General features: G+C 38.3%; 1 protein-coding gene across 1 annotated transcript in view; it reads right to left on the bottom strand.

Moving 5' to 3' along the window:
- Positions 1-21,427, bottom strand: part of Adgrg6 (adhesion G protein-coupled receptor G6) — a 136,452-nt gene that overhangs the window by 37,602 nt on the left and 77,423 nt on the right. The window contains exons 6-13 of the mRNA XM_051164634.1: positions 19,382-19,450; positions 17,179-17,262; positions 10,786-10,871; positions 8,951-9,003; positions 8,199-8,264; positions 4,687-4,829; positions 1,528-1,639; positions 492-547 (exon numbers count right to left, since the gene is read on the bottom strand). Of these exons, the coding sequence (XP_051020591.1) occupies positions 492-547; positions 1,528-1,639; positions 4,687-4,829; positions 8,199-8,264; positions 8,951-9,003; positions 10,786-10,871; positions 17,179-17,262; positions 19,382-19,450 (669 nt within the window). The remainder of the gene's footprint in view (positions 1-491; positions 548-1,527; positions 1,640-4,686; positions 4,830-8,198; positions 8,265-8,950; positions 9,004-10,785; positions 10,872-17,178; positions 17,263-19,381; positions 19,451-21,427) is intronic.

The raw sequence follows: 21,427 nt of genomic DNA, 5'->3' as shown, positions 1-21,427 counted from the left end.
ACAAACAACATAAGGCTTGCCTGGACATTTCTAGAAACAGACAGTATGAACAGTTTATTATACAGCTTCAGGAAGTGGGAGTTCCATGCATACCCCTCACCCATCCTTATAAGGTAACATTTCTTTACACAGGGTGGTAAATTTCTTAAGTATGGTATGACTTAGAGAGATCATTGTTCCCTTGAAATCATTAAGTACATGTTTTCTACTTTAAAAATAATACAGAAATATGAAAAACATTGATAGAAATAGCAACTTGCACATTGCTTTTAAATCCTCTATACAATTTTCTTATCATTTGTGTTTCTCTAGGTTATGCATGTGACACAAAGTATATTTTGTTACTAAGATATGTGAAAGAGTCATTAGCACGAGTTTCAATATTGTAGTACTATCACATGGCAGAATATCACGTCTGAAAAACATAAAGCCTTGACGATGACAAGGTCATTTCACTTTGTTTTTGGGATGGGAAGACAGATTGAACTTACTTGAACAGTTGGAGGCATCAATGGGGCTCCAGAAGGTTGACGTTGCATTAGAAAGGCTGCAGTAATTACCAAACAAGAAGATGGTTTTTTAATATGTGGCACTAGTGCAATTAAAGTTAGCAAAAGCAATTCATAAGTTGCAGGACTTGGCTTGAAATCGAGCTAAATTCCCTTTGAAAATAATACTAAAAAACGATGCTAAGAATCCTTATTGGAAAGCTAGTCAGTAGCTCCCACTCTAGAAGGGAAACGCCCACTACATCCTGCATCCTGACCTCACATACACTGTCAAGTGCTGCTTTAAGGCCTTTACTGGAAAACTCAAATTTTGATTTCACATAACTCTGAAAAGCAGATTTCAATCCATGTTATGAAAGAGGAAATGCATTTCAGAGAAGCCAAGGAATTTTCCCAAGACCTCGAGCCAGGAAGAGGTAGGGCAATGTTTTAAACTCGAGTCCATAAATCTCGCAGCACTTGACTCTCCTCCGCACCAAGTGTCACACACAGCCCTTGATGCAGAGGACTCACACTTGGGCACTTTCTGTTCCTGAATTCCTTCCCATAGAACTAATGGGGCTCCAGGCAGAGGGTGGAGCACAGCAGGGTGGTTTGGCCTTCTCCTGCAACTGTCTCATCTAAGGTTTATTAGTCACACAGGGAATTGTTGTCTCAGCAGCCCATGTCAACAGGCTGTTCAACCTGGGTCTTGTCTTTATTTCCCTTTGCCAATTCTCTCTTCCTCAAACAAGTAGGAATTCATAGAGGTTTTGATCCATGTTCCGAGATCAAGTTAGCTACAGGCTCCTTTACTCTGGAGCCACACTTTGCTTTCCAGCTTCCTCAATCTTGGAGAGAGCTTGATTACTTCACCACTCAGAGGAAAGGAGCCTTGTAGGTAATGCTCTTTCCTTATCTCTATCTGCACGTGAGTGTGTGATTTCTGCCCTACTTCTCCAATCAACACAACGAGTGAGTACTGATGTGGTAGACAGTCAGCTTAGACATGTGGTTTGCAGGTCAAAGAAAGAATTACCATGTCCGTGTCATAAAAAAGCCAGGCTTGTTTGGACATGGTTGCTTGTAGACAGAAGGTAAACTGGCCGGCCAGCTAACGCCCTCTGGATCCTCCAAGGCACTGCACATACCTGGGAGAAATAAGAGCCAACATGAGATAGACTCGCCCTTAATTTTCTGAACTTAAAGGTGTAGGATGAAGCCAATTATAGCTCTGGGAATTCAGTAACTATTTATATACTACTAAAATAAGTAGTGTTTTATATCTAGGGTTTTTTTTTAATTAGGAAGAATAAACATATGCTTCAGACAAAGAATTATTATATCCTACAAAACCATTTTTGAATAAAGGAACATAGTGTAATAATGAAATGTACATGATCATTCATATAAATTATTAACAGGATATTAGTAAATGAGTTTCATCCAAAGACTAAAAATGATAGGAATTGAGAACAAACTTGAAACTTTCGAAATGTAGCGCAATCATTTTTAAATAGGGGAGGGCATCAAAATGTGTATGTATAAAAAACTCCATTGATGAGCTATAAGCAGTGGTTATTGTTTATAGAATAGTCTATGGATTATTCACTAGCAGTTCTTGTAGCGTACACTTCCGACATGCTTACTGAAAAAGAAAAACCAAGGAAGTTCCCACAAGCCAGCTTCATCTGTTTTATCTTCTTTCATTGTCAAACTTTTCCACAGGTGGTTCTCAACCTGTGGGTCATGAGTCCTTTAGGGTTGAAGGACCCCTTCACAGGGGTTGCATATCAGATATTTACAATATGGTTCCTAACACTAACAACATTATAGTTATGAAGTAGCAACAAAAATAATGTTATGGTTGGGGGGGGGGGCGGTCTCCACAACGTGAGGAACTGTATTAAAGGGTCATGACATTAGGAAGGTTAAGAACCGCTACTCTAGGTCATTGTAATGGAAAAAAAAATGTGATTCAGATTTTATCATTTGAAAATGTCAAAGTCACAACAAGATACCAGGCACCACAGTAAAACCTTTTAAATACTGAAAACACAGTGAGTCTTTCTGAGAACCAGTATTATAGGTACTAATTGAAAATTCAAATGACTTTTCCAGTCCGCCCTTTGAGTTTTGGTGGCTTTTCTCTAGTTTTTGTTTTTGTTTTGGATTTGGATTTTTGAGACAGGGTTTCTCTATGTATCCTTGGCTGTCCTGGACTTAGTTTGTAGACCTCAAACTCACAGAGATCCACCTCCCTGAGTGCTACGATTACAGGCATGCCTTGGGAGGTTTTAAGCTTTTGTTTTCAAATGCCACAAACCTTTCTTCACAGAGTCACTTGTAGAGAAACATATAAAACAATATCAAATAACTAGTATAAATTAAATATCCAGGTATGCACAGGAGGCCGTCCTAAGATTGTCCAGCCTTTGAGAACAGATGGGGCTGGTCCCTCAGGGTTCTGTGGTCACATCTTGCTTGCCATTTGTCATAATTCTTCTTTGTGGAGATCCTTGTGCAGGAAATCAGAGCTCTTGCTCCCCTCTGGAAGCCCTGCTTGTGAAAAGGCATGCACTTTCTCAAAGCCCCAGAAACTGTTTAGGGGAATCCTCGCTACTCTGGCTGCTATTTATGCTCATCCTCCTCTCCGAGGGTCTCTGTAACTGCATGTCAACACAGTTTAGAAAATGCAGGTGCTCGCAGAAGTGGGGATTTATCGCACTTAGATCTGGCCTTGGTTGTTTGCAAGTTTTCAGGGGGAACAGCACCCACACCCTCACTGCAGCTTCCTTAGTGCACGGGAGCAAAGCAGAACATCTTCTTTTGTTCCAATTCCTACTCGAGTCTCTGGTTAGAATAGAGTCGTATTCGTAGAATGACATAAGAGCCATCGGAGCAATTACTCTTGTTGTGCATAGTTTTAAACATTTGTCTGTAAACCATTAGGAGTCCATTCACTTATTCGATCGACAAGTGTTCAAGTGCTGGGGCTAAGCATTAAAAAAATAAGGCGCTGTATCATGCTAAAGAGCAAAACATGTAAAGAAAACATGCGTAAGAAGGCAAATAAGTCAATAAAAGACTATACTCTTCTAAGGTATGTGGAGCATGACGTATGTGAGTATCTTGAAACAAGCTAGACAATGGTTGACACGTGTTACGTATGATGATGTCAGAAAAGGGCTCTAGGGACAGGTGGCTTGGTGGCTATTATTGAAGATATATAGGCGAAGGGGAGCGGGTAGTGACAGTATAGGGTATGCACATGATCTAGCTATAAAAAGAGCATGGATGCTCAGGAAAGTACAGGCTGTGCCACACGTATCATGACACTTAGGATGCGGAAGGTGGGTTGCCGAGAATTGATTCTCGGTTCAAGATTCCTGGCTCATTCCTGTGAAGGAAATGACATCATTAATGGGCAAACAACACAATAAAATGAGATGTTTTATAATACGGAGCTTATCTTCATTAAGTATTTTATGAGGGTTCTTGTAAATGCATATATGCAGATTTTTAATCTCGTAAGTAGAAGGTAAGGAAGGTCAAGGTTATTCTGGTACTTTGCTCCTTTTAGATAAAAAAAAAAAAGGATAAACACAAACAGCTCAAACTAAGGCACCAGCCAAGGACAATACAGGAGGTAAACTTTAAACCCCTACCCAGATCTAGCCAATGGTCAGAATATTCTCCACAGTTGAGTGGAGAGTGTGATACGACTTTCTCACGTACTCTGGTGCCTCACATTTGACCATGTCCCCTGGAGGGGGAGACCTGATGGCACTCAGAGGAAGGACAGCAAGTAGCCAAGAAGAGACTTGATACCCTATGAGAATATACAGGGGGACGTAATCCCCCTCAGGAACAGTCATAGGGGAGGGGAATAATGGGAAAATGGGGGTGGGGGGGAGGAATGGGAGGATACAAGGGATGGGATAAACATTGAGATGTAACAAGAATAAATTAATTAAAAAAAAAAAAACACACACACAAACAGCCTGCCTCCTTCCTTCCCTTAGATCCAAGGTATTGAAATGATATTCTTAATGTAATGTTACATACTATTAACAGTTTCTATATAACAAATTTCACCAATTAAAAATGCTTTACACAGACATATAACAAAAGAACACTGTGTGTCGCTTAGCTAACTCTGAATGTGGTAAATGACTTGCGCTCTGAACTCACATACCCAGCTGCTTCACGTCGACTGTGTGCAGCCTCAGGCCATCCTCTAGCGACGCGTTGTTTGTGAGCAGCTTCTTTTCAATCATCTCTCCCTCCAGGTTGATGTTATTGGTGGCATTGTAGACTAGAAGGGCCCACAGCACCAACCTAGAAAAAAGATGTCAGAGAGAACTAGTGCTCCTGGGTTTGCTGACTGACGGGTTGGTTTCTTTGTCTTTGGGAGGGGTGACTAGAACATGGATGCCCTGACACCTTGAGACTGAGAAGATCAACCAAGGTGTCTTGACCTCTGTGGTACAAATTAAAACATTCATACTGCTTCACCTGGAACAGATTTTACAAGATATTTTTTAGAATTTTATCGTGGCCCCCCATTTTTGTCAGGAATATTTAAATGTTTAATATCAATAGTTCATATATTTGATAAGAACACTTGTATCATCTACTCAAGAGGGGACATTAGCTTCGTTCCTCTACATGCGAACCTTAAAATTTCAAAGGAAAGGAAACTGAACAGTAGATTGGACTCTTGAAATTGTTATTGTGGTTATTATTATTATAATTGGTATTATTAACAAAAATGTAGCATGTCCCACAGGTGGAAACTTTTACAAGTTCTTTGTATGTTTAAAATTTGTAAAATAAATACTCAAAGTGATACCCAGTTTGGCTAGTACACTACTACAAATAGTTTTAGAATGTGTGACTTTGAAAACATTTTTATAGGAAGCAAAGAGATAGATTTTAAAACCCTCATCAGAACTTACAGCTGAGCCATAATCACAGTTTCCATCAATAGCAAAAACTCAAGCTAATTCAGTATTGAGGCAGAGGTACATGATGTCATTTTTGTCAGGAAAGGAGTTTTTTGTTTGTTTGTTTGTTTTTGTTTTTGTTTTTTGCTGTTTCACCTGAAAGTGCTGCATTTATATTTTCTCCACCTTCTGAAGAGAAATGAAGAATATTGCAGACATGACTGTTATCCAGATTGATTGCTATTCACATGTCAAAGAGAAGAGGCAGGGTGTAACCTCAAAGTACAGAGGATGGCACATTTTCTTTATGAAATTGTGTTGGTAAGAATAAAAGTAAATACAGAGCTAGTACATTTCTGGTGGTTAAAAAATAAAGAATAAGTTAAATATTTCTTATTCATGGTTAGGTGAAGTAGATGGATTTTATGCTCTAAGTAGCCAATAATCTCAGGAACAAAGTGTGTTTTCTCTCAAAATCTTTACTTGTAAGACGATCCTGTTGCTGAATTGTCCTACATAAGACATACTTCAGCAAGAGGTAAGGATAGATGTCAGCATATGGTGGAGGGTGAGCCCTTGATCAGTTTCTAAATGGCAAATGATGAGGTGCCCTTTGATTAAATGGCTGTTGGAAGAAAAGCACGGCTGAGAAAATTCACTTCCTGAAACTGCACAGCTGTGGCCAGGACAACATCCCGATGTATTGTGGGTGTATTCAATACACAAACCCAGCCATTCAAGAATAAGCCTGCATTTTCACAGTCCTTATCTGTGTTCTCCTTCCCATCTGAAAACAGAAACTACTCCATGGTCCTACAACAGTCCAGGTCTATCGCTTGCTGCCATCAGCCATTCATCGTTGGCATAGGCCACCTCTCCGGTGGTTTCAGGTGCCCCGACTGTCTCGGCAGTGGAACACAACAGCATTATCTGATGCTTGAGCTGCAAAACTGAATTGAAAGGAAGAGTTTGTGGGGGGAAAGAATGGATGTGAAACCAGTAGACTTCAGTGTAAAGGAAAACTAGAGGAGAGACTATAAAGCCTCGTTAGTGAGCACAAGAACAGCAGAGAACAGACTTGTAAAAGAGGGGCGAGCTATAAAACAGACAATGCTGAGAATTTATAACAAAGGAAAAGTAAGTTAAGTGGATTTTCCCACAAGCTGGATTTGTTCACTCTCCCTATAATCTTCTGTGAAATTATTCACTGGCTTGAAAGACTGGGAAATTGAGATTTTATTTATTTCAATGTCTTTCACACAAGAGCTTCTGAGATGCTGACTACACCCACTGTGACTGCTTTTAGTGTTCTCTGTAATAAAATAAACTCTGTGAGAAAACTGATGAGGTGCTCAGTTCCTAAGGAAGTCAACTACTGGTTACGCTCCAAGCTATGTTTGTCCAAATGCTACGTAAAGCACCCACAGGATCCTGGCGGCTGCTGGGTCCACTGTTGGGACACAACATGGTATGGGAAGGGATCATTTTCCTAGGAAGAAGAGAAAAGTCTATCCTTTACTATCTTGAAATATGTTACTCTGTTTTTAGATCATAATGAATGATGTCAGAATAAAAGGCAAATCAAGCAGTAGGATCCAGTTTATTGAATATATATAGAAATGACACAGTTTAAAACATTTGTTTTTCTAATATTAAATAGAAAGAGGAAATGATAATCTGGTCAACTCTCAGATATTATTTTATGTGTGTTTTGTCATAATAGTGATATATCATAGTCTTCAAGGCTGTGTTTTCAGTTTTTAAAAAATATCTAATTATATTTTGGAGTGTGTGTTTGTGTGTGTGTGTGTGTGTGTGTGTGTGTGTGTGTGTGTGTGTGTGTGTTCTGCAGAGCACAAGTGAAAGTCAGAGGACAGCCTCTGGGAGTCAGCTTTCTTCTTCCACCATGTAAGTTTTGAGGATCAAACCTAGGTCACCAGGCTTAGCAGCCAAGTACCTTTACCTAATGAACCATCTCATCACCCAATAGCTATATTTCCATAGCCTCAAATCTGTATATTAAAACCTAGCAAGGTTTCTAAGAACATTAGCCTTTCAAATGATTTTTTCACAATTCTATGGAACTAGGATACACAACCCTAAGACAACTATTTTTTTTTTTTCACTCAAGAGTTGAATTGTTCATTTTGCATCAATCTATCCTTGTGTGCTGACTGCTGGTGCATGCTGGGTGTAGCCATTAATCACCTATGTGGTTAAGTTACCATCTTAGTACAAACCTAAAAATGGAGACCTTAAAAATAATTATGATTATAGATACTAAAATAATTTGCCTCCATTACTTATATTTTTATGTGTGTAATTATAATATTACTCACAATAGAGGTAGCTGGGGTAGTTCCGGGCCTAGAACCCAGGACATGCTAGGCTGGTACTATTAATACACCCCATAGTTTTGCCTTCCACCATAAAATTACTTCCTTTGAAAGTCATTTTGGAATTTTGTATACGGAGTGATGGGTTTTGATGAGCTACGAATGGTAGGCCTGCTCTCTCATCCCTCTTAATTATGCTGCCTCTCAAGGGTTTTTCATACGCTTACATTTCTAGGCCACTTGCTTTCTCTTTCAGCTTCAAATAGGAGAAAAATGTGACATGCATTCATGCTGAGGAGATAATTTGAATGTACTAGGCAACTAAAACATTTTCTCTGACCATTGATTCATTTTTCTTCTAGACAGTCAAAGTTATGAACAAGGAGAAGAAAACCACCGCATTTTCCAGTTTTGTTTGGTATTACCTTTTGTCATCATCCATGGTGTCTCTCTTGACTTTAATCCTGTCCTCTCCCATGCCTTTGTGAAAGCTGTAAAGACAGACACATGTATCCATTATCAAGCTCATCCACTGTGCTGAGTCATCAGGAGCGGAGCTGGGGAAGGTGAAAGAAGGAGAAGAGATGGATGCTCTAACACAGTTTTTCCCAAGTTTGGGTTCTGAGGTGCCCAGTTTTGTACAGCTAGATAACTGTGTGCTTGCACTCTCATGAAGATCCACAGTGCATTTTAGTAGACCACAGACCCTAAGACGTTCCGGGAAAGAACGTGCTTCTCTTTGTTGAGTGAGCTACCTCCTGAGCTTACTGGACAACTTAGTCTTTTTCCTGTGCCATTACATCTCTGAAGTTTAAGTGTTAGATTATAAAAGCATGATCATAGGAGCCTCTGTGGGCATTATTTCCTGAAAAAAAAATAAGTAGAAAAATAATGAAAGTTTATATTTTTTAAATGAGGTTGTAAACAGATTGTTGATATCTTATTTTGTAGAGAAAGTGGTCTTGAAACTGGCTTGACACCTCCAATGCCTACTCAGTATTATCTACTAAGGAAAGATAAACAGAATTTTTGTTTTTAATTCTGATACATTAGAACACATAATATTTTGATTCAGTTATACATATGGAACCATATACACAGGTAGTCAGATACAATCAGAGACAGAAAGAATGATAAATTAAGCATTTCTATTTCTCAGAAAATTAATTGCATTTACCTTATATTAACTACATAAACAGTGTAGTTCCAGTTCTGGAAGGTTGAATTGAGCTGGAAGACACAATGGAAAAGAATGAGTTTCTGTAACATTCTTTTATGAGTCAAGTTTATCTTCCCTCCAAAAGATGAGCTGTCATTGGTAAAACAAAACAAAACAAAATTTTGGGGAATGCTGTAGAACCACAGGAACAAATGATAAAGAAAGGGTTGCTGGACCAGCTAGCCAAGAACACAATTAATGCCACTTCTTTTAGTCTTCACATTAATCAATGAAGTAGATATGACACCACCACTCAAACTCCACCCTCTTATTTATGTAGAAATGGGTGTTTGGAGAGGGGAGACATATTTTCCAGCGTCCTCTGCTAATCAATAGCAGATTTAGCCCAGGAACTCAAGCCAGTATAGAGGAAATACTGTCATTTACCCTCTAGCTAATACTCTCCTAGGACTCCCGCCCCCACTAACACTTTCCTTAGTATACATTTAAATAAGTATTGAAGTCAAACGTCTTTTTGTAATTGCCATCTCAATAAAACAGCAGTTATAAGAAATAGTATAAACAAAAACATGTCTTTGATAAAGCCCAGTGGCATAGGGACCATGTCAACTTTCTGTGGTTAAGAGTGGAATGGGTCTTCATATAAACAGTAAAGTTCCACGGTGCAATGACCAACTCACAGTAACAAACCAAGATCATTAACACGAAATCCTGTTATCTTCAGGTCATCTCCCAGGGCTTAAGTCATACTTCATACACATCTTTATTTTTTCTTCTAAACATTATTAAAATGCAATGAAAATTTTAGAAAATATTGACAAAATAACGATAACTATTTTGTGTATAATTAGGTTGTTTATGCTTTATCTAAATTTAGTACTTGGGCCCAAAAGTATTTCAAGTTTCTGATTTTTTTCCCCTGAGTTTGGAATATTTACATAGACTTCACTGGTTTATCATACCTAATCCATCAGAGTTTGAGTTTTCAGGTTAGATAGCCTGCCTGGAATGGGCTTCGGGGGCATCACTCATACTTGCTGTTTTCGAGCAACTGCCTTGGAAGTTTGAATCACAAAGGAAAGAGCTTGGAAGCTAATAAAGCTTAGCTCAGCTGACAGAGGCTTTGGGATTCAAATTACGCAGGATTGAATATAAGCGTAAAATTGCACCCTGCCTAGTGCAAGCCTCCCAGTTAACACTCAGCTTCATGATTAGTAATATTATCCGTGACTTGAGGCTGAAAATAAATACTTTTATTTTTAGAAATCATTCTGCCTGTAAAAACAAATAAAAAGAATATCATGGAAAGAAGATGGGATGCAAGGAGGCACCCCTTTCCACGGCCTGCTCTCCATCGAGAAACTGAGCACATAACTACTGTTTCTATCCATAAAGATGATTTAGGCTCAGTTTTGTGTCTCTTTATGTACATAAACACAAGACCTTGTTTCTGTTTAGTCATATACTATTTAAAATTTTTTTCGGTTTTATTTTTAATTAGATGTATGTCTTGGGTGGTGGGTAGGTAGGGTAATGGACACATGAGTGCAGTGCCCACACAGACCAGAAGAGAGCAGTAGATCTTCTGGAGAGGGAGTTGCAGGCAGTTGTGAGCCAACGGAAGTGGGTGCTGAGAGCTGAAACTGAATGGTGTGGAAGAACGGTATGCACTCTTGACCCCTGAGCCACTTCTCCAAGTCCCTGTTCATTTATTTATAATGAGAATTATTTGTGCTGCAATGAAATCTATGGTTCCATCCAGAATCTTTACAATCTATAAAGAAGTTACGTTTTAAAGGAAAAAAAAAAAGTCAATGGAATAAGTGACTTACCCACTCCGCTACCTTGCTCTGTACTTTTGCTTCAGGGTGATTAAGGTCATTGTGAATCACAACAGATATTCTGTACATTATTCCATCTGTACGTTGGAAACAGTGTTAACACTTAATTATATTTTATACTAAAAACAAACAATGCAAATTCATAATCACATCATTTCGTATGATTTAGTAGATGTAGGCACAGAAAGTTTGGGACAAGTTTGTCATTAAAATTACTGTTGCAACTGCTAAGATGTAGCTTTTGATTTGTTTTCTCTTACAGATGCTTCACTGCTTCTATATTATCACTTGGTTATGACCGTTGCAATAATTGCAAGCTAGTTTTTACTTCTATAGATCTCTGACACCTAGGGACGATAGAGTGATCAGTTTCCATGTGAAGTTTGATTTTTGATAATAACAAATTATGCTTTTTGTATATGATTAGAAATGGTAGCTGCGAAACACTAAGTAGATTGTTGGCAAGATTTACACTGGAATTGAACAGGCATACACATATCCCCGCTCCAGGAAGTCTTTCCTCCCTTCCCTGTTTCCTCCTCTCCCTCTCCTCAGTGCTCAGTGAAGTATGCAGTTCTAGTTAAAGTACTGGGTTGGAGTTGACCAAATTGTTTTTTCAGTTGCATTTCTAAGGACAGCTCATTTACCAAAGCAGAGAGGAGAACACTAATGTTTGCAGGTAGATTTCTAATTGGCCTAATGGGTTTTATAAAGTTCAAAACCATATTCTAAAAAGAAGGTTCTATTTCTTTTCTTAACGGTTCTTTAAAGTGTTGAGACTTCTCATGCTCATGAAAAATAAACCCATCAAAAAAGGGCTTGATAAGTCCCACTACTCGGGGAAGTAGAGCAGGTGGATCTCTGTGAGTTCGAAGCCAGCCTAGTCTACAAAGAGAATCCAGGACAGCCAAGGCTACACAGGGAAACCTTGTCTCAAAAAAAGAAAGAGTGAAAGAAAGAAAGAAAGGAAGGAAGGAAGAAAGAAAGGGTTTGATAGACTATAGGCACTAACTCTGTGCCACAGGGAACACGACTCAAAGTAGCCAGTGGAAAATTACCACTATAAAATAGAAGTTAAAGAGATGGGGAAATTGGTAGCTATCATTGTTAGCCATCTTTCTCAATGCTGTATAGACAAGTCAAGTAAAAAGCATAAAATATCTAGAGATATATAATTACAAAATGCTGTGGAGTGCAGTCAATGAAAATTGTGGGGCAGCAGTACAAAATACATACAAGTATGTGTCTGGAAAGTCCCAACTATATCAAAAATGCAAATCCCAGTCCTGTGATTCTCATGTGAAATAATATGTATCTATACCTTATTACACAGTTATGCAAATATGTAAAAATAAGCCCAAAGACTGGTGAGCTTAATTTCTACACAGGAGGTTATTTCAATGTCTAAAACTACTGTTTTAATGATCGTGAATTTTTATATTCCTTCAAAACATGACCTGAATGGAAACTATTTAGAACACATATAAATGAGATGGTAATAAGTCAAAAATTTAAAAACTTACACTTGAGGTCTCATCCCATCACACATGGACCTGTTGAGTGGCTTGGAGGATATTCAAACTGTAGAGGTCCAAGTGTGCCAGTATCCCGTCAACAGCCACAGAGGCTTGTTGAGTGTCCAAAATTTACCACTAGGTGGAGCACTAAATATAAGTAATTACTTTTACTTAAACTGAAAATGTTACAAAACAGTAAAAATGTCAGTATTTTCATCACTGACATTTCTGAAATGGAAGCATGCAAATATGTAACCCAGTTTGCTTCAGTTTTAAATGCTTCCTGCCCCACTTCATTTTCAGTTTGTTGTTTTCATAAAATAAAACAATCAGCATCAGATAAGCTTAGTACTCTTCAGTGTTGTTCTTGAAAGACATAAATAGATTAATATCTGAAATAAACTAGTGTCTGCATTGCAGATTCTTTTGTGTTATGAATAATTATCAAGTTGTCTCTATTTGGGAACTTAGCAATTTGGGAGTTGCAAACTTAGCAAAAAAAAAAAAAACAAAAAACAACAACAACAAAAAACTTAGGGAGACCTACTTGTTATTTAAAACTTTTTGCATTATTCATTCAATAGGTAGTTCTATGCTACATCCACGAAGAACCAAAGGAATCAAAGAACCTACTGGTGGTCTGGTGACAGAGATCTTTTTTTTTTTTTTATGAATTAATTTGCTTAAACTTTGTCACTGGGGGAAATGCCATTAGGAAACACAAACAGCCTCCCCTATGTTATCAGAGCAGCAAATCCTTGCCTACGAATAGAAAGTGACATTCTAGTGCTAAAGCCATCCAAATATACATGCATCCACATGACCTCAAACAAGGTATGCATTGTCCTAACAATAGCATGTGCACCAGAAGCACCTATGATAGAATTTAAAAGAAAAAAAATAAAAACAAAGAATCAGACTAAATGAGTACATCTCTCTCTATTTTCCAATCAAGTAACTCTTCTAGCCGTATGAGGCTTCAAAGAGCTATTGCAGACGTGGTATCAAAACTGGTACCCCCTATTGTAAGTCTCTCTTCAGTTACCCATCCAAGTTTCTTGAGGAATTAAAAAAAAAAAAAATCATCATTAAAGTTATAAAATATAAGACTGAAATGATGATACTGAATTCATTTATTTGAAGAGACAAGGTAAAATCCAACTCACATGTCATTTTAGTGTTCACATTCTCCTCCAAAGCGGTGATGAGGCAATTACGACAGTTACACGCATGGCGATGCGGATGGTAATGTGAGCGGCAACCTGCAGAGCCCTATCCACCCAACTGGTGTAAGACCTCTGGCATGTGAGTCTGCAATGACTAGTAGATGCCCACAAATGTCTGATAAGCAACTTGGTTATTTGACTGGCTAGCCAGATGTGAGAATTCGGAAGGAACGTTGCGATTTGCACTGGTGGACTGGATTTTCAGAACAATAATGGGGATGGATGGATCTAATTCCTTTGGTGAACATCACAGACCTTCACTGGGTAGCAGCATCGGTGCTCATTCATGAGCAGACAATATCATGAGGAGTGGAAATAATCATTATTCCAGCCACATTTGGGGGAAGGTCAAGGAAACTGGGCAAAGACCCCTTATTTGTGGGAATACCTAGACTATCTATGACATCTTGAAATACTATGAAAAGTTACCTAAACAATGGCTCTTTTGGTATAGAACATGAGTTTTTGGGTTCAAAGTCTATTAAAAATGGTGAAAAGAACTTTGCAAAGGAAAATAGAAATATTTCACAACAATTAGAACCATTTTGATTGGTATAGTGAGGTAGAAATTCTGACCATCAAGCTATCTAGTTCTCTCTTTCTCTTCCCCCACTGATAGATTATTATTGATGAACTCAATAAAATTCTGACAGGCCAGAGCTAAAAGCACTGGATAAGGTAGATCATCTATTTGACAGATGTCCCTACCTTACTGGCAAAAGGGAAAATAAGATTTTCTAATATATCAGATGATAGCCTGGGAGTGTTTACTGTACCAGTTTCTCAAAGAATAAAAAATTGTTGATATTATGTGAATGACATTAAAGAGTCTGAGGTATGAGATAAGTGTGATTTATTTACACAGAGAAAATAATCTCCCCTCGAGTATTTTAAGTTAGGATAGAGGGGAAACCCTTATTTGAATATCTTTTGTCTGTAATACTTTGTTGCTTTTCTTTTTTAGAAAAGAAAATGGAGAAGTCAGGCTGTAAGCCTTCAGAAGTCTAGTAGAGTATAAAAGATAATTGTGGAACACAGTGGCATTGTTCTTAGTTTAAGTTTTCACTTCTGTTGTTATTGTATCATTATATAATAGTGAAATCCCACATAAATACAGATAAAGGAGCAAGTCAGTAAATGCAAGAAAAACACATGTCTCAAGTATATGATTAAAACTACTTAAAATGATACAAATGATTGGAGCACAAAGTTTTTGAGGCAGTTCTCACCACATTTTATATTTTGACTGTTAAAATTGTATGTTACGCATAGCCGTCTTTCGATTTAGATTCCTCATTATGAATGTGGTCAAGATAAACCATTTTGACTGACTCCAATATTTGCCAGCTTTGGTGAAACTCCATTGAAGGTTATGACGCAGAGAGGGATGGCCCGAACAAGGCCCCCTTCAAGAGTGTCAGAAACGGCATGATTAAATGAATGCAGCTCCAATCCACCAAGTCAAGGGCTCTGAAGCACTCATGTCTGTGTTCTTGGGCAGCAAAGGATGTGCCAGCTCTGAAGGGAGAAGGCCACAGAGGCTCTTTGTGTGCTCAGACAAAGAGGGAAATGCTTAGTTAGAATTATAATATTCTCATCTGCTGGCAGAAGTCCATGTGAAGTGTGCATTGGAAACCTCAGCTGCTGTTGCTGTTTCCTTGGGAGGGGCTGTGTACTGGAATCATAAATCTCCATGGTTTAGCTAGCAGAAAAACCATAAACACTTCCTTGAATCGATGTCTTTATGCCCTAATAAAATTTATATCTATGTTTCATGTAAAATATTCCATACTTCCAATGTAAATGTCCTTACAGAGGAAGTTGACATAACCTCTGAAGCCATAAGGGGAAAATAAAAGGGAATTATGTGGGCTTATTTTTTCCCTGGTTTTTGGACCCCTAGTGATACATTACAGATGATTTGACCTTACAAGCTGAAAGACTGGGTTTTATAAAACTCCTTTCTTCTTGTTATCATGTATGTGAGAATATTACTATGTTGAAGGCAGTGGGACAGTGACTTGATTGAAATTTGTCTTTATTACAAGAAACTGATACCACGAACTTTACATTGCAAATGCCTATATATGTGACACATATGCGTAGCAGAATTGTAAAGAACAGAGTCATCTGGCTTCTCCTCTACTGGTTTCTTAAAAGACATAACTGGTACATTTGAATATTATGATTAGTACCAATAGAAAAATGTAAATGTGGGCTGGAAAGATGGCTCAGCCATTAAAGGCTAGGCTCGCAACCAAAAACATAAGAAAAATATAAGTGGAGAAAAAAAAGGACAGGAAATCCTGGAAATTACTTGAAATTTTATCATTCAAAAATTGGGGCTTCAAGTGGAGCTCAGAGGTAGGGAACTTGCCTAGCATGTGGAAGCCTGGATTTAAACCTCAGCACAAGAAAACTACTTCACAACTGACTGGAGACTTGACTGATAGCACATCCTAACCAGTGTTCCTCAAGGAGTGATAAGAAGGTGCAAACTGTCACCGTGCCACTGATACAAATGCTTAAGTGTTTAAGCACAAAGATGACTTTCATGGAAAATTATATGCCAAGAATCAGGTTTCCCAACTGCCATAACATCCTTTTAAAACCTGTTTCCCCAAGGTACCCTTGTTTCTGCCCAGCCTGTTGCCCTTTGGAGAGAACAGAGAAATCTTATTTCTCAAACAGTTTCTCAATTGTAGTAATTTGTCAAAAACACTATAAAAATGTACATGTAAAAAAGAAAAAAACATTAAAAACAATCACATACAAGCTTGTCTCACACACACACGTGTGTGTGTGTGTGTGTGTGTGTGTGTGTGTGTGTGTGTGTGTGTGTGTGTGTATTATATATTATATAAAATGGTATTTACAAATGATCCAAAATACTGGTTAGGACAACCTGGTGATCCAGAAATAATCTAATATGAATTTACATTTAGCTTATGATTGTATATTGAAAACACTTGTAAATCAAAACTGAAGTAACCTGTGGTTTTCAGTGGACGGTATGATGATCCAGACCCTTTTGGAGCATCACACAAAATGATGTGGAGTAAATATCTTCACAAAAAATCAATTCATTTCTATAGGTCTGCTTCTATCAGATAAATATTTTGTGAAGACAGAGAGAGAGAGAGAGAGAGAGAGAGAGAGAGAGAGAGAGAGAGAGAGAGAGAGAGAGAGAACTTCTTTTTCTCTCAGATGTATTTTCAATGAAAATTAATTCCTTTGAATTAAATAGCTTTTGAAGGTCAAGGGGTGGTTTCTAGACAGGGTTTCTTTGTGTAGCCCTGGCTGTCTTGGAACTATCTTTGTAGACCAGGCTGGCCTTGAACTCACAGAGACCTGACTGCTTCTGCCTCTGACTCCCGAGTGCTGGGATTAAAAGCATGCGCCACCACCACCATTACCCAGGTTTTAGCTCAAGATGAAGAAAAGAAGTGCTTGGAACCACTGGTTCAGTTGGGACTCGAGAAACAGAAAAGATGTTTGCTCCACCGGTCTTCGAATGCGCAAACAAACCACGCGTTTCCAGACATAGGATGTTGCTCGAACATTCTATATTACCACTCTCAGAATACAATTTTACATACTGCAGACACACTACACGTAGCATCTTACCAAATGAGCCTTACCATTCTTTGGTTTATGGATTCTGTTAGTAACAGGTATATTAGTGGTGACAGTGGGTGATGTAGTACTAGGAGGGTTTACAGTAGCTGGCAATAAAGATGAGAAAGATGCAGTTTTACAAGATGCATAAAACAGTTAATACGGCTAAGCAATCTACAGCTAATATATGATAATGCACAGGAGAGCTGAAACTACTTCATGCTATTAATGCAATAGACTAAATGCCTACAATGCATAAAATGAAGCAAGGATTTCTACGGTACACTAACAGCCAGTTTGCATGGCGTTGGTGCTACAGTGCACAAAGCTGACACTGAGGAGCTGGGAAAAAAAAACACAGGTGGATCCTATCCCCACATCTGCTATCAACAGGCTTGTAATTATACGGGAAATTACCATCTCTTTCCAGGAACAAGGTCCCAGAGACTGTTTAAAGAAAGTTAAGACGCAGGCAACGTGAATAGCTGTATACCTTAGGAGTTTCCCAAACTGAGTCAGCCTGGACTGATATGGAGACTAGAGAAATACAATACCAAAGTAAAACATTTCTCTACTTGAAAAGATGAATGTAAAAGAAAAAGGCAAGGGGATGGTGGAAATGGACTAAACCAATCATCCTGAGGCCCCAGAAGCTTCACAAATGCTGATTGAAGTATTCCACAAAGACATCCCATAAAGGGGAGCTATTTTCTAAGCCCTGTGTCTGAAGAGTGCCAATGATACTTTAAAGGGCCCAAACAAGACACCCTTCCGCAATGCTTCCATGGCTTCTTTCTCAGGGACCACATGCCTCTGTAAAAATAAAATTAGCCGAGCACATAACTGTCTTTCCGTTTATCTTACGGGCGCATTTGTGTTAAGAGCACAGTAATGTGTACAATGACTATTATATCTTTTAAATTAAATTTTACTTAAGAATAAAATGAAGGAAGGTACCAGCAAAAAAAAAAAAAAAAAAAAAAAAAAATACTGAACTCCTTGATACAAAAATGTATGCAGCTATAATAATTTTCCATTCCAGAATAATATAAAAACTTAGGGGTGGAAATCATTTGGATTTTTAAAAATTCTGAACAATTGTGTTCATCTTAGCGCAAATACATGGTAAAAATGATTTTGTTCATTAAGTAAAAAACAGGGAACAAAGCAAGAGAAAGCTGAGTTTTCGGTCCTTTGGTCCATGGAATGAGTACTTTACATGCTTATATTAAAATAATAAGAAATATTGAGTTTTTGGAAGCCTCAGGTCACAGTTCGTCTGTTCTATTTTATGCAACTATGTCATAACTGTGTGATGTTCATAGAAAGAAGAAAATTAATTTTTCATATGGAATTGATTGGGAATAATATTCATGTATCTTAAAAGGAAAATCCAAAAATAGTGAGTTCCCTCCTTGCTCTGTCTACATTGATCTTACTGCTCATCTGTCACATTTCTGCCATGAACCTCTTAACAAAGCCACGTTTTATGGAAAAGTAAACCCATGGGTCTCATGTAGAACATAGAAAATGTTACTTTTTTAGAGTCTTTTCATATGGCAATGGATGAAAACAGGTCATGAAAAATTAGAAGGAAAAATGATAACTTTAAGGCAACATATTTTTACATACATACACAATTATATATTAGCATGCAACTACTTAGTATATAAAACAATTTTATTCAAATATGATCATTAAGCATCAAATATTAACACAGGTGATATTAACATTAGATTATTTTAACCATTTTTAATCTTAAGACTTAAGTTTTATATATACAAAGCACCTATTGCCTCCTGGCCTCTCCTTCAAATCATACCTAAATATTCAATGTAAGCTTCCACCTCAGTTTATAGATAGGAGTATTTCTTCAAAGTACTACTTGATTGCATACCCAAGATGCCTGTAATACACTTTAGAAAGACTATGGGGAGAGATGAAATCAACTCTTGTTGAGCAGCAGATAACCATTCACATTTAGAAAACTCAAGCTTTATTGAAATGTCGCCAATGTGACCAATAAGTCCTGACAGCACATTATTCGTGCACACACACTGGTACTGTGCACTCACACAGCTGAGACACACCCAGAACTTCTGTTTTGCTCTTTCTTGGTTTCTAGGTGAAAATTAAGATAAAAACTAAAGTGGTGACAACGACCTCACCCCCAAACAGCAGGTCTAAGAACACAAAAGGATTGAGAAGTCGATGTCAGCTCCCTACCTTGACAAAGAGTCCCCAGATGTGAACAGTTCGCGAGCTCTGCTGCGGGGAGCGGGATCAGGTAGGAACCTGTCAACACAGGTCAACACAGAAGCGTATGCAAACTTAACTTGTGACTTGCTGATAATATCCAAAAAGTAAATATTATGAATCATGTAATTGGGAAAGCAGAAACAGCCCTCAGAGAAACAACTGACAGCGCTCCGACATGAAAATGTCTTTTAATGTGACTGTGCCTTACTTTTCCTGAACTGCAAAATTGTAGAACTGAGACCCCCACTTCGAGATCTTGAGCTCAGTGTTTCAGCCATTCACACATGAAATGGAAGTTTGTCTAAAACATTTGGAGCCTTTTTGAATAAATATGAACACTCAGGGTACTTTAAAAAAAAAAAAAAAGAACTTAGATAATATGGATTACTCATAAGTTGCAGGTTTCTTGGTTTGGGTCTGTACTCCGCAATCCCAGAAATACCTTTCTGTGGTTTCAAGTCAGTCTTCCTTCTTTTAACTTCAGGCTTTCAATGACTCCTCTTCAGCATGAAACAAACACTGAGCTGATTTTTCTAGTAAAAATATTAGATGTCTCTGTTGCTCTAAATTTTCCTGTACTGAGTGTGGCCTGAACTTATTTCAAATGATATGGCATTTTAATACAGACATAAAAATTAATTCAGCATTATATACATAAGTACAATATATTAAACACATACACAATATAATGAAAGACATTAGTGTCATGGTGAATTCATTCTAGTCTTTAAACATTTGCCCACTTTTCTCATGGAGATACTATGTGAAGGCAGAGCAGGTACATGAAGCCCCACAAAGTGTGTCTAGTTAGGTAAGTTATCTATACAAGCAGAAAATCTCAAAGGCATGTAGGAAGGTATGGTTTCCTCTTTCTCGGATGCCATAGGCTCATGGAAAGAAGTGTGGTACAGCAGAAATGAAATGTCCAGCTGTCCTACAGGCACGTCTATCATGTGACATTTGCTGGCAAGAAACTACATGGGTTTCCACAACACAGACACTTTGCTTATAGCTTATAAGGTATGGAGGACAGAAAAATGCTGGTTCCTGCGCCTACTCTCAGAGAGGCTCCAGTGCAGGCTGGCCTCACTGTAACATGGGCCTAGGTGCCACGGGAAGCAGTGACAGCAGCTTGATGAGAAGATTGAACAGGAAGTCCAGCATACAGGTTTCGAGAGCTCTGAGGCCACCAGACAGGATTTCTGGAACATATTCCTGTGAGGCACTGAAAAGGCCTGGCAGCATGTACGCATGGCAGCACTGGAGTAGAGTAATTACAAAGACTTGTGCATATGATCTGATTTGTGTGAGTGCAGCTCGTGAAAGGCCTTCTGGAATACAAGAGCAGGACCACTGAGTCTCTCTCCCAGTGCTGAATCCCGTACACAGTAAGGATGCATGCTCAAGCTTCAAGAAACAAATTACTGAGTGCATTATGATTGACAGCTAAAGGACTGGACTCTTTTTTTCTTAAAAAGCAACTGGAATAAATGAAGGGGCACCTGATGAAGCCATAGACTATCTTTTGAAAACATTTTTTTTAAATGTGGGGAGATGCAAGGAGGTAAAATAATATAAATCATTCAAGCCCGACACCATGAGTGTCAAGAAGATGCACTAGAAGAGACCAACAAAAGAAATATGAAGACAGATTGTGCCAGATTTAGTGACTAATTGGAAAGAGGAAGAGAAAGCAAGGCCTAGAGGACAATTTGCTGGTTTCCAACTTGAGACACTGGGCATGATGACATCATAAATGGAAGAATACAGGTTTGAGAAGACAATGGGATTAAACTTTATAGATATTGCTATATTTAGGTTTCCATTGCAGAGATCTGGGGAGATAAAAACAGCTCTTGGTCAAGGTGGCTTCGCAGAATTGAAGAAAGGAAAGTTGAGTGGAGGGTGTGGCAAAAACAAGTTGAACTGAAAGGTTGAAGTGATAAACACTGAAAAGACCTTTAACTCCACTGTGCAGGAACCCAGTGTCAGTCTCGTGGGAACCATGAAACT

This window comes from Acomys russatus, chromosome 21 (assembly GCF_903995435.1).
Source record: "Acomys russatus chromosome 21, mAcoRus1.1, whole genome shotgun sequence".
Taxonomy (NCBI): Eukaryota; Metazoa; Chordata; class Mammalia; order Rodentia; family Muridae; genus Acomys; species Acomys russatus.
Note: the sequence above shows the minus strand (reverse complement) of the source record. Positions and strands in the feature narration are given on the sequence as shown.